General features: G+C 41.0%; 2 protein-coding genes across 2 annotated transcripts in view; both read left to right on the plus strand.

Moving 5' to 3' along the window:
- LOC145424529 (uncharacterized) overlaps positions 1 to 13,218 on the plus strand; it is a 192,386-nt gene that overhangs the window by 138,923 nt on the left and 40,245 nt on the right. The gene's annotated exons all lie outside the window — the stretch shown is intronic.
- LOC145419325 (NLR family CARD domain-containing protein 3-like) overlaps positions 1 to 13,218 on the plus strand; it is a 30,985-nt gene that overhangs the window by 5,089 nt on the left and 12,678 nt on the right. The window contains exons 2-5 of the mRNA XM_080297040.1: positions 1,449 to 1,501; positions 2,108 to 2,160; positions 6,570 to 6,854; positions 7,685 to 9,461. Of these exons, the coding sequence (XP_080153166.1) occupies positions 1,470 to 1,501; positions 2,108 to 2,160; positions 6,570 to 6,854; positions 7,685 to 9,461 (2,147 nt within the window). The 5' untranslated portion in view covers positions 1,449 to 1,469. The remainder of the gene's footprint in view (positions 1 to 1,448; positions 1,502 to 2,107; positions 2,161 to 6,569; positions 6,855 to 7,684; positions 9,462 to 13,218) is intronic.

Genomic DNA, 13,218 nt, shown 5'->3' on the forward strand with positions numbered 1-13,218 from the left:
AATTATTATAATTATAATATATTAAAAACACACGCTGTATTTTAAAGAACATACATTAAGAAGCAGATTATATTAGATTTATATTTTAAATAAGACAACATTTGGATTTTACAGCAGTAAAATGATTGTATCTCTACAGTTTAAAGATGTAATAAGCTTTGCCCCTGCACAGAGTGGATAGTGAAACAAATGGAATCATCATAATGACATTATTTCATATTTATTACTTCCCCCTCCTCTTTGCTTTATTATTGAAGCTCTAGTAATAAATAAATATGTAAGGATGCCCATAGTATATACAGTATTCTGAAGAAGGTCTAAAGTGTCACTGTGTGTGCGTGCATGTGTGTGTTTTATTTAGATGGATTTTTAAAAAAAATATTACTCATGATATAACATTGTGCAGACATGGCTGGTAAGGACATGAGGAGGAAACAGCAGGAGCTGTGTGAGGCTACTAAAGGCAGGGCTATAACATTTTTCTGTCATCATTTTATTATAGATTAAGTGTAAGAGTTGTTAGGTGTGGATAATTAGATTATAGTTTATTGCAATAGCAAGTTGTGCCTTGTTCTCACATAGACAGCAAGTGCAGAGTGATATATGAAATGATGGGATGGAAGGAAGAAGAGAAGCAAAGAGTGATTCACAGGCAGAGCCTAAATTATTTCTCACAGTTTTTTGTTGCCTTATGGTTCCAAGCGCTGTCACCAATCTTTGCATTTAGTTATTATCTCATGACACTTGTTTAATCAGCTACCATCTCTCCTGTGGACTTTTTACTGTCTACAGTCTCAGACCAACACAGCCCTGCCCTTCCCATATTAGATTCTTGATGAATGTGTGTTGTTGTTATTCAGCCTGGTTCAATGTGCCCCTTTTTTACTTTGAGCACCCGCCCCTTTAAACCTCTCTGCACGGCCCTGCTCCAGTTCAGTGTCTTTGTCAGTCCTACATGTGTCGTTTCTGTTCAGCTGGTCTTCCAGTCAGTCATCCATCTCAGGCTCTGTCATTCTGTCATAAACACCAGCCTTCACCACCTGTGAGTCCTGCGTTTGGGTCCTCTCTTCTCCACATCCACACTGCGATGCTGTGACATATACAGTACATAAAATCAAAATTCACGTTTTATGCAACTAAAGTGTTTCATTATGTAGGCTACAGAACATAATTCAGTTATAGACGATATATGAAACATGTATACTTACTGCATTTGAATCATTTAAACCATATGTGATATAAACACCTGCACGTGTGTTTGAAAAAACAAACGCTTTGATTTTGACACCCCAAGAAAATCTTCCTAGATCTGCACGTGTTCAGAGTAAGAGCCGAATAAACGGCAGCAGAAGCTGATTGATGAACAGCTGAATGACATATCAGCTGTAGCTGCAGCATCTGCACAGAGTTTGATTGGCTAACGCTGATTTGTTTGTTTTTTTAAACAGGACAGCAGAGAGAGAGAGGAGATGGAGAGTGCAGCAGAGACAGTGAAGAAGAGGTGAGCATCTGACAGAGCAGAGCCAGTTTAAAGGAGCCTCACAAGCTCACACATGACAGCTTCATCAACATGGAGCTCTGAGTGTTTATTAAAGGATCATTGGACGCTCTGACACAGCTGACTGCAGCCTTTAGCTGTGAGCACACAGTGTCTCACATTTACATTCACTTCCCTGTCAAACTCAGTAACTTTAAACAGCTGCTGTTATCAGGTGAAGATAGCAAAGCTTTCAGGGCTGAGCCCCAGTGTTTCAGGATAATGGCCCCAGAGACCACAGTCACATATGTGGGGAAGGATTTTAAGTTTAAAACTTCCTGTAAGCACTAACAGCAGAGACGCACAAAGTCGCAGACAGGGAACAAAGTATTTTAGGTTTGTATTGTCAGATTATTTAATCATTATACTGAACAAATATGTGAAAAAGTAAAAACCTCTATTATGATGAGGTTATCACTACATTCACATGTCATCGATGTGTTCTTTCACACAGATCAGTTTCAGTGTGTGTGGCCCGTACACTAAACCATGACACAAATTCATATGATGTGACACCCAGACTGTGTTCACTGTTTCTTTTGGTAAAATCATCTTCTCGTGTTTTTATAGAAAGATGATGGAAGAACCTAAAGAACAGCCAGCCAAAGCAGCTCCATCAGCAGGTAGGAGATCAGTGCTTTGTATGATGAGACGTATGGATGTTTAGACTTCAGGCAGATTCTTTTTTGTAACTGTGACAAGTACATGAAATTCACGAGTTGTAACCTGTCCTAATCTTTGCCTTAATCTTTCTGTGGGACATTAATATAACATGAGAACTTCCAGTCTAAGGAGTTTGGCAGAGAAACAACTGGACTTTTTTGTACTTTGAACCCACATATGAGGTTAAAACGATGCCACCTTAAAATGAAACTGAAGAAATATTGAAACTGAAACAAATGTATTGAAAGTGAAATGATAGTGAAAAAACATAAATATAGAAATTTAAAGAAAAAACTCACTGTTCATGTGGTTTTCACACTTACATCGTTTTTTTCCACGTACAGTTATTTTTTCAGCTTCAATTAGTTGGCACTGCTTCGGCATCTGAGGGTGCGCTTGAGGGGCGGGGCTTCAGAGCCACATATATGAGCCACATATGTTTGCGCACATTATATTGCTGACCAGTGACTGTAGAAATCATGGACGACCTAATATCTGCAGCAGCCGCAGTCATGAAGAAACTTGCGTATCTCTGAACGGCACATAGAGCGGGGACGCTGAGAGGAGGTCCAGCGTTTACCGACTGTTTCAAACTGACAGACTCAGGTGTTCTTCAGTGTCTGCCTGACAGAAGGACCTGAGAGCCGCCACAATATTTTTGGTAAGTGAAAGGTGTTTGTAAGCTAATCTGTAGCTAACATCCTTAGCTAGCTAGCTAAGATGGGCACTCGGCTATCGCCAAAACTTCTTTTGTAAAGTTTGTTTAGTTAACCCGTGCAGGTGAACGAAATGAACAGAAATTTATTTATGGAGCATTATTATTTAATAAATGCTCATAATTTATTTTTGAGTAAATTTTATGTACATCTATGTTAATAAAAGTGCCTGTGTGACATCTGGGACACAGCTTTGACCCTTTTTGTTTTTACTTTATGGCTTAAAAAATAAATAAATCGAGATTTATATCGATTTATATATTTATATCGCTGTCTAGGTAAAAAATATCGAGATACGAATTTTGGGTCATATCGCCCAGCCCTACTTTATGTCTGAGTTTGATGGTTCTGTTCTCTTTGTGATTACAGGAGCTGCCCTCAGATTCAGACCTCAACACCACCCAGTGACAGCAGACAGATCATCCAACATGTTCACATGTTAACTGCAGAATGAACTGATGCAAACAGTACAAAGGTTAAAGCACCACATGTGCTGTAGTGAAAGCTGCAGCTGTTTTATTGATAAAAACAAAGTCAAAAGGATTAATCACCCATGTATCATATGAATGTTGGGTTTTTCTCTGTATCTGTTATTGTACGATCTACTGTACAATATAAAGCACCTTCAGGTGACTGTTGTTGTGATTTGGCGCTATATGAATAAAATTGAATTAAATTGAAATGTAACTGTGTCACTATATATCAGCATTAACAGGACCTCAGCTTGGTGTTTCACAAAGCTGCTGATCTCAGACCTGCACAGCTTCCGTTTTAAACACTGAATGTACTCAGCTGCATGAAGAGCACGTTTGAGTTTCTCTGACACAATTAAATAAAAACTGATGAAGGTCAAAGGTCGTCACTTGTATGTCGAACTACAGACTTGTCATCTGGAATTCTTTCACAGTTTGCAAATTTGCAAATAGTGTGTTATTTACCATTAAGTGATTCAGAGTCATTCATAGGAGAGTAACCAGAGAGGATCATATATTTTTAAATATATAACTATCCACAGGACTGAATATAATATCTCTAAGTAAAAGTCCAGAGACTCTGAGGATTATCCAAGTATTTATAACATTACACAAAGCAAAGTTCTCCATCACACAACGCTCAAAAAGAGATTTCTACGCCGAGTATGCATCATTCTCAGACTCCTCTCATACTGCCAATAAACTCTTCCAGCTCCTCCTCCCCTCCAGGAGGCGCTACAGGAGCCTTCAGACTAAAACCAGCAGGTTTAGGAACAGCTTCTTCCCCACAGCTGTCACCCTACTGAACTCAGTCCCCGCTGAGCCTTTCCATCCACACTCACCTAACCCTTCTACACTCCTCCTCCCAGTGACCATGATCCTTTCATTATCAACATTCACCACGTTGGTTACTGCTGTAGTTTTAGGACACTGACATGGTGTAGTCTCTGTTATAGTGCCTACACTGTTATAGTCTGTTCAGAGAGCTACGCTTCCACTACTGTAGATATTTTCATAGCACTCTGTAGATCTGTTTACCTCACAGTGCTTCATCTTTATATATGTATATTTGTTCATAGTATACCTGTATACTTGCCCGTCTGCAGAGGTGGGTAGTGACGAGTTACATTTACTCCGTTATATTTACTTGAGTAAGTCTTTGGAAAAAAATTTTACTTTTAAAGTACCCTTTTTGCACGATACTTTTTACTTTTACTTGAGTACATTTGTGAAGAAGTAACAGTACTTTTACTCTGCTACATTTCCAAAATTTGACTCGTTACTTTAAAAAAAATAATTTGTTTAACACATTAGATAACATGCCGCCAGTGGAGTTTCCGGTAACTTTTTTACCAATCAGATGTGGCCATGCAGTCACATGACCAGCTTGAAACTGTGGCGGGCAGAGCAGCCCAAGCGTTTCAAAGTAGCGGACGCACGGAAAGAAGACACACATGAAAACATGGCAAAGCCAGTTGTCTACGCTAGAGCTGAAGAGGATGAACAGCATTTTTCTCACATACAAAGAATGTTTCGCTTAAAAGCAGCACAAAAGAGCAGCTATGTCTTCAGTGAGAGCCAAAACAAACCAACTTTTCAGCGTGAAACAACTCAGTTCATGTAACCTGAGGAAACAGTAAGTTTTCTCTAAATATCCTTTAGCTGTGGTTAGCTGGATGTCAGTCTTATGTTGCAGACGCTGTGTCGAGCTGGAGCTGCGAGTCATATTTTCGGCGCTACGTTGTAGTGAGATAAGTTTGTGGGTATTTTGTGCAGCTTCAGCTGTACTTTTAACTGCTCGCTGGTTAGCTAGCGTGAGCTATAAGCTAACAGCTAGCATGGTTAATGACGCTAGAGTTCCACGCACATGCAAACAGCTCGTCTCTACTGCTTTAACTGTTAAAACAGAAGACAATACTGCAGCTGACAGGGTTTATTATGTGAAACAGCAGCTTGTTTAGTTTAAACAGTCTGCATTAAGCTGGGCAAACACTGTGCGATTTTTTTTTTTCAGTCGCGTTATTCAGCTCCTGCTCAAACTGTACAATTAAATCGCAGAGGTTAGAAGTTCATAGGTCACGATGCAGGGTCTCACACTATATGGCCTGATGCTCTGATGCGACCCGAGTGCTCAAACTGTGCCTTCATAACATGAAGCTTATCATACAAAATCTGTCCCTCGCTCTCCCTCTCTCTGTCTTACAGACACACACACCATCAACTTTGCTAAATTACTAATGAAAAACATTGACCAGGCAGCTGTGATTGAGTAGCAATGTCCATCCAACTCTTTTCATGGTTGTTGTAGTCATAATAATTTTGTGAGGCCACATTGAAAAGTGTTGGATACAGAAGCGTAGTACGGAAGCGTAGAGCCGCCACCCAGGCAAAAGAAAAATAGAGCTATGTCACATTATAACGTGAAAAGTTTATTATTATAGTATACTATTGTTCTAACAATATTAGATATAGTTCTAACAATATACTTTTCATGTTTGTACAATATACTATCATTTAGGTACAATATACCTATTACAATATACATAATTCTCACGTTCGTACTTGCACTCGTTCTTATTTTAAACTTAATCTGGAATGCAGGATATGAATGACAAGATTTTGTTTTTCATATTTTTCATTATTTTTCAGTTTCAATTTTTTCTTCAGTTTCATTTTAAGCTGGCATCATTTTAACCCTACACACCCTAAAATTTAGTATTTGTTGATGAGATGTTGAAGTGTTAATTGAACAAAGTTAAAATACAGTGGAACCCCGACTTACGAAATTAATCCGTTCCCGAGGGTCTTTCGTAAGTCGAAAATTTTCTTAAGTCGAAACAGCCATTGCACCTTTTGAGTGAGGTGATGCTGAACGATAGGCTAATTGCTAACTAGAACAACAATATGTCGTTCAAGTGGAACAGCGAAGCACGAGTACGGAAGCCAAGGGGTTGTCACATGATTCGGAAGGCCTTGTGGGCATTGTAGGCTCAGCCAATCAGAGCCAGCGGATTTCGTTACACCGGCATTTTGCCGTACCATGGGCAGAAATATTGCCGTTCATTGCCTTCGTAACTTGAATTTTTTGTTAAATGGGGTATTCGTAAGTCGGGGTTCCACTGTATTTTTCACATGATTTCGACTGAGAAGCATGTTTATGTCTCTTTCTTCTTCCTGTAGAGGAGGAGCTTGCCAGGGTACGGTCAGCCTTTGTCTGGAGGGTAACAATAGAAATCCTTAAACTGCTCCTTGAGGCCCTTGTAAGTGATGGTATCTTAAATAAGTTGGAGGAAGAATCGATACTGGAGGGGAACCCACTCAGAGCAGACAAGGCACGCAGCTTGATCGACACAGTGAGGAAAAAAGGAGACAAAGCATGCAAGATAACAATCAAACATCTTCAGATCAAAGATCCTTCTCTTTTCTCTCAGCTGCGTTTGAACTCTGATCCATCTGCTCAACAAGGTGAGGTCATGCATCATATACCATGAATAAAAATGGTCACCTTGCAGTTTGTTGAGATGTGAAAGTGAAACCTCAGAATTCATTGTAAGAAAAAGGAGAGGGCAAGAACGTCATTCTACGACGAATGTTTGGATTTGTTACATGCCTGCAAATTTATTTTCTAAACTACATGGAGGAATTTTGATGATCGTCATAAACGTGTGAAACTACTTAGATCTAATGTGATCTGTATTTAATTAAACACAAGTGTTCTTTACTTTTAAAAACCATGCAAACTGATTGCCTTAAAAAAGAAAAGTCACAGTGTTTCTCTAACAAGAGGACACTCTTTAAGCATCGGTCATTTGACTTAAATGTTTAATGAAAAAAATGCCACATTTACATATAATAAAGCAAATTGTGGCCAGAAAGGGTTTACATTATCTTTTGCCATTGTAAATTACGAGAAGAATTAAATGTGAATTACTGAATCTCTCTCAGATGCTTCTTTAAATAACATAGCAGTGGGGAACGTTATGACACTTCAATGTTGTTATTTTTGGTTACAAAGTTTGGAGAAGAGGCACAGAAAGCAGAAACCTGTTTAGCCTGCACATGTTGGCATCAGGTACATATGAAAAGCTGCAAAGCAATGCAGATGTGGAGGTTCAAAACATTTAACGTGGCTTTTTTCAGGAAATACATTTAGGAATTCCTGAAGCCCCTTTTTGATTTCTGGTAGAATGAGTATATTAAAAACTTGATAGGTTAAATAAAGGCCAAAGTACATCACATAGCTCCTTCAGACCAGATTTGTATTTTTCCTTCTTTTTTTCCTTTTTTTGATTCAGATGCTCTTCAGAAGTGTCAGCCTAAACTCAAGTCTCTCTTAAAGAAGAAGTTCCAGTGTGTGTTTGAGGGCATCGCTAAAGCAGGAAACCCAACCCTTCTGAATCAGATCTACACAGAGCTCTACATCACAGAGGGAGGGACTGCAGAGGTCAATGATGAACATGAGGTCAGACAGATTGAAACAGCATCCAGGAAACCACACAGACCTGAAACAACAATCAGACATGAAGACATCTTTAAAGACTCACCCAAAAGACAGGACCTGATCAGAACAGTGCTGACAAAGGGAGTGGCTGGCATTGGGAAAACGGTCTTAACACAGAAATACAGCCTGGACTGGGCTGAAGACAAAGCCAACCAGGACATCCAGTTCATATTTCCATTCACTTTCAGAGAGCTGAATGTGCTGAAAGAGGAAAAGTTCAGCTTGGTGGGACTTGTTCATCGCTTCTTTACTGAAACCAAAGAAGCAGGAATCTGCAGCTTTGAAGACTTCCAGGTTGTGTTCATCTTTGATGGTCTGGATGAGTGTCGACTTCCTCTGGACTTCCACAAAACTACAATCCTAACTGACCCTAGAAAGTCCACCTCAGTGGATGTGCTGCTGATAAACCTCATCAGGGGGAAACTGCTTCCCTCTGCTCGCCTCTGGATAACCACACGACCTGCAGCAGCAGACCAGATCCCCCCTGAGTATGTTCACAGGGTGACAGAGGTCAGGGGGTTCACTGACCCACAGAAGGAGGAGTACTTCAGGAACCAATTCAGAGATGAGGAGCAGGCCAGCAGGATCATCTCCCACATCAAGAAAGCTCGAAGCCTCCACATCATGTGCCACATCCCAGTCTTCTGCTGGATCACTGCTACAGTTCTGGAGGATGTGCTGGAAACCAGAGAGGGAGGACAGCTGCCCAACACCCTGACTGAGATGTACATCCACTTCCTGGTGGTTCAGGCCAAAGTGAAGAAGGTCAAGTATAATAGAGGACGTGCAACAGATCCACACTGGAGTCCAGAGAGCAGGAAGATGATGGAGTCTCTGGGAAAACTGGCTTTTGATCAGCTGCAGAAAGGAAACCTGATCTTCTATGAATCAGACCTGCCAGAGTGTGGCATCGATATCAGAGCAGCCTCAGTGTACTCAGGAGTGTTCACACAGATCTTTAAAGAGGAGAGAGGACTGTACCAGGACAAGGTGTTCTGCTTCATCCATCTGAGTGTTCAGGAGTTTCTGGCTGCTCTTCATGTCCATCTGACCTTCATCAACTCTGGACTCAATCTGCTGGAACAACAACAAACAACCTCCTGGTGGTTTAAACCATCTCTCCACCAGAGTGCTGTGAACAAGGCCTTAGAGAGTCCAAATGGACACCTGGACTTGTTCCTCCGCTTCCTCCTGGGTCTTTCATTGCAGACCAATCAGAGTCTCCTACGAGGTCTGCTGACACAAACAGGAAGAAGTTCACAGACCAATCAGGAAACAGTCCACTACATCAAGGAGAAGCTCAGTGAGGATCTGTCTGCAGAGAAAAGCATCAATCTGATCCACTGTCTGAATGAACTGAATGATCGTTCTCTAGTGGAGGAGATCCAACAGTCCCTGAGATCAGGAAGTCTCTCCACAGATGAACTGTCTCCTGCTCAGTGGTCAGCTCTGGTCTTCATCTTACTGTCATCAGAAGAAGATCTGGATGAGTTTGACCTGAAGAAATACTCTGCTTCAGAGGAGGCTCTTCTGAGGCTGCTGCCAGTGGTCAAAGCCTCCAACAAAGCTCTGTAAGTAATAGAGATGGCACGATACCACTTTTTTATGTCCGATACCGATACCGATATCATAAATTTGGATATCTGCCGATACCGATATGAATCCGATATAGTGTTTTTTAATCAACAAAACTGGTTTTTAAATATCTTGCTGCATTTTGTATAAGTTCATACTCAAGTTTAAAACAACAACTACACTAAAGCTATTCTGTTATACCTGTATACAAAAAAAATATTTCATAGTTCAGCAATACTGATCAATCTAATAAACTTAGACCTACACCATCCTCCCTATTCTGGTATTTTAAAGAGTACTTAGCGTAAATATTAAGCAACCTAACTAATAGGGTTCCAACTCCCAGCAACAACAAAAATAAATAAATAAAAAATAGGGAACCACCCCTCACGCGCCACCTCATGATGCTTAATCGACGTAATCAACCTTAATTTGATGCAGTGTGAAAAAAAATGCACAGAAATCAATTATTTTTCAAGAAATATTAAATAGATTCAACATCTTTCTTCAACAAAATTGCAGACTGCACAGATGGTACCTTCCCAAAGGAAAAAGTACTATAGCTTACTAGGGTATATATATTAGACTTAATAGTCACTATATACAGTAATTGACTTCTATTCATTTTACATCAAATTAAAACTTTGGGTGTCAGATAATTATTTATTAAAAGCTAGACATTTTAAATGAGAATAAGAAAGAAAAGTATGTCTTTGTGCCCCCTTTTCCCTGTTCATGCCCTATCGGCCCCCCTGGCTAAACTTTGCTAGATCCGCCCCTGCACAGTTACCAGCGTCAGCTACGTAGAAAAAGATCCTTGAGTAGAAAGAAATATTAAATAAATTCTAACAACAGCTTATCAAGCTTAAACGTGCTGCTGTTGTTCAGCCGCTGGTTTGCTCTTTCTGGTGCAAAGTGGACCAAAAACAAACAAGAGAGACGGACTCACGACAGAAAAGCCGATCAGCTGATCAGTTTCACGATTGAAGTAGCAGCCGGAGAGCGAGAGGCAGTCGCTTGTTAAGCTTAACGCAGGAATGCTTTACAAACATTCAGAGATGGACTTACACACTTGCTGTACTTCTCTCGGGGATAACTTTGTCGGAGATGAAATGCCAGGTTGCTAGCGAAGCTCCACATGCTATCCAGACCACGACAGGTCCCGCATGCCACAGCCACTGCTCCGACGTGCTAACGTTCTGAGGTGAGTTACAGCGTGTTGCAAGTTTTGTGAGGTGCTTTCGTGATATTTAATGGATCGGATTACATTTTTTATTTTTCTCCGATATCCGATCCAGTAATTTAGGTCAGTATCGGACCGATACCGATACGTAATATCGGATCGGTCCATCTCTAGTAAGTAAACATGAACTCATCGCTTCATTCTTAAAATCATGGGAAATAAATCAGAGGTGCTCAGTTCAAAGAACACTACCACTTTAGAAAAATTAAAAAATAGTCACTAAAATAGTCATGATACTTTAAATATTTCTCTCCAGCAGGACATGTCAGCATTTCTGAAATATTTTTGTCTTCAACTCGAATCAAAGCACAATCCAGATCCAGCCTATAAGAACATGAGCTCTGATCCTTCAGCCCCTCTGTCAGGTTTATTATCCTCAAGTTTTTCACTTGTCTCCAACAACCAGGAGTCTAGCTCTGTTTTTTAAAGCAAATACTTGAGCTACCAGACTGCACCTACATCGTTTTCAGATGTTCTTATTTTAAGGTCTGGTTTGTGTCTCATCTTTATTGCAATCCCCCATGTCTCTCTGTTTTTCAAATATAAATCTGTTACCTCGGTGTGGCCAGAACAACATGGTGAACCCAAAATACAGACAAAGGTGAAGGAACTGAATATTACTAGACGTCAAGGCTTTATTTACACACAGGAACTTGACACTTGGAATTTTTTAACATGAACTGTGAACTATGGTGGAAGTCAAGCACTTGAAGCTGTGAGCATGAAGTGGGCTCTATGGTAGGTTTCCGGAAATGGGTCTTGGTTGATGGTAATCTGAGTCACTGTAACAGAGGTAGAGCAGCATCAGAAAGATCACTGGTGGAGGTTACAGTAAGTGAACAAGGTTATCTTCAATGTCTTATTTGGGGTTTCTGTAGCTCAGGAGGTAAAGCTGGTCTGATCTGACCTACTGATCAGAAGGTTGGTGGTTCGATCCCTGGCTCCTCCAGTCTGCATGTCAAGTATCCTTGGGCAAGATACTAACCCCAACTTGCTCTCCGATGCATCCATCAGAGTATGAATGTGCGTGAATGTACTTAGAAAGCACTAAGTTCAGATAAAGTGTTTGTGAGAATGGGTGTGATTGGGTGGATGTGGCATGTTGTATAGAGCGCTTTGAGTACTCCGGGAGAGTAGAAAAACGCTATATAAGAATCAGTCCATTTACCATTTACTTGTCAGCAGTCGGAAAGCAACTTGGGGAAGGCAGGTGGTGAGGTCTGGGTGAGTACTTGTTAGCTTTGAATCCAGGCAAAGTGGTCCAGTAAGTCTAAGAGACGAAAGGCATTAATGTGGCTGTGAGTGAATCAAGAAGACCAGCATCCAGGAAAACGTGACTGAACTGCAAGGGTGAGTAGATGATCCGAGGATTAGGAGGTTAGCAGAGTTATTGGGAGTGCTGATGTTATATTCAGCCTAGTAGATTACTGTCAGGTGTGGACAATGGACAGGCTGACCAGGCTTCACCCAAAGGCAGAAACCAGAGTCTAGTGGGAAACCACCGCCGCTCACACAGACCATGAAAGCAGCATGACCCCCCCCCCCCCCCAAAGCATTCTCTTTCACTTGGCATCATTTACCTCTCCCTGCTCCAATTTCTGATGTGTCCACCTTTGCAATGATAACTGTGATCAGGGTGAACCAAAAAGGTGCCGTGGTGAACAGATACTTAAGTTTGGTGAATGCAGTTTCAGCTTTGGGGGACCAGATGCATGCTGAGACTTGAGTGGTGCAGCTACCTGACTATAGTTGAAAATGAACAGTCTATAAAAATTTGCTATTCCCAAAACCCATTGGAGATGCTTCTTGAATCTACAATGGGTACAAGGGGTAGGCCACTCTGTGAAAGCTTTCACATTTGCCAGATCCGTCTTCACCTGCCCCCGTGCCAAAATGTAACTGAAAAAAGTTATTGATGAGGAATGGAATTCACACTTTTTTGCTTTGACATAAGGTTTATTCTCCAGCAAACGTTGGAAAAATAGCATGGACATGAGACTGATGTTCCTCGCAGGTTTTGGGAAAAATGAGGATATCATCCAGATACACCAATACAAACCTGTCAAGGAAGTCCCGGAGGACATCGTTAACTAATCTTGAAACATTGCGGGAGCATTAGTTAACCCAGGCGGCATGACCAAATACTCGTAGTCCCCCAATGGCATGTTTAAAACGGTCTTCCACTTGTCTCCCTGATTGATCTGGAAAAAGTGGTAAGCGTTGCGGAGGTGGGGTTTTGTAAACCCAGTGGCACTGTGAAATGGCCTGAAAGCAGAGCTAATGAGGTAATAGGTACTTATTCTTGATGGTAATATCACTGAGGCCCCTGAAGTAAATGCATGGCCAGAGAGAGCCATCCTTTTTCCCCACAAAAAAGAAGTTCCAACTTGAGATGACAATCGTTGGATTATGCCTGCACCGAGGGATTCCTTAATGTACTTTTCCATAGCCGCACACTCAGGTCTAAGCAGGTTATACAGCCAGCTAGAAGGCCGGGTGGAGCCAGAGAG

This window comes from Astatotilapia calliptera, chromosome 3 (assembly GCF_964374335.1).
Source record: "Astatotilapia calliptera chromosome 3, fAstCal68.1, whole genome shotgun sequence".
NCBI classification, from domain to species: Eukaryota; Metazoa; Chordata; class Actinopteri; order Cichliformes; family Cichlidae; genus Astatotilapia; species Astatotilapia calliptera.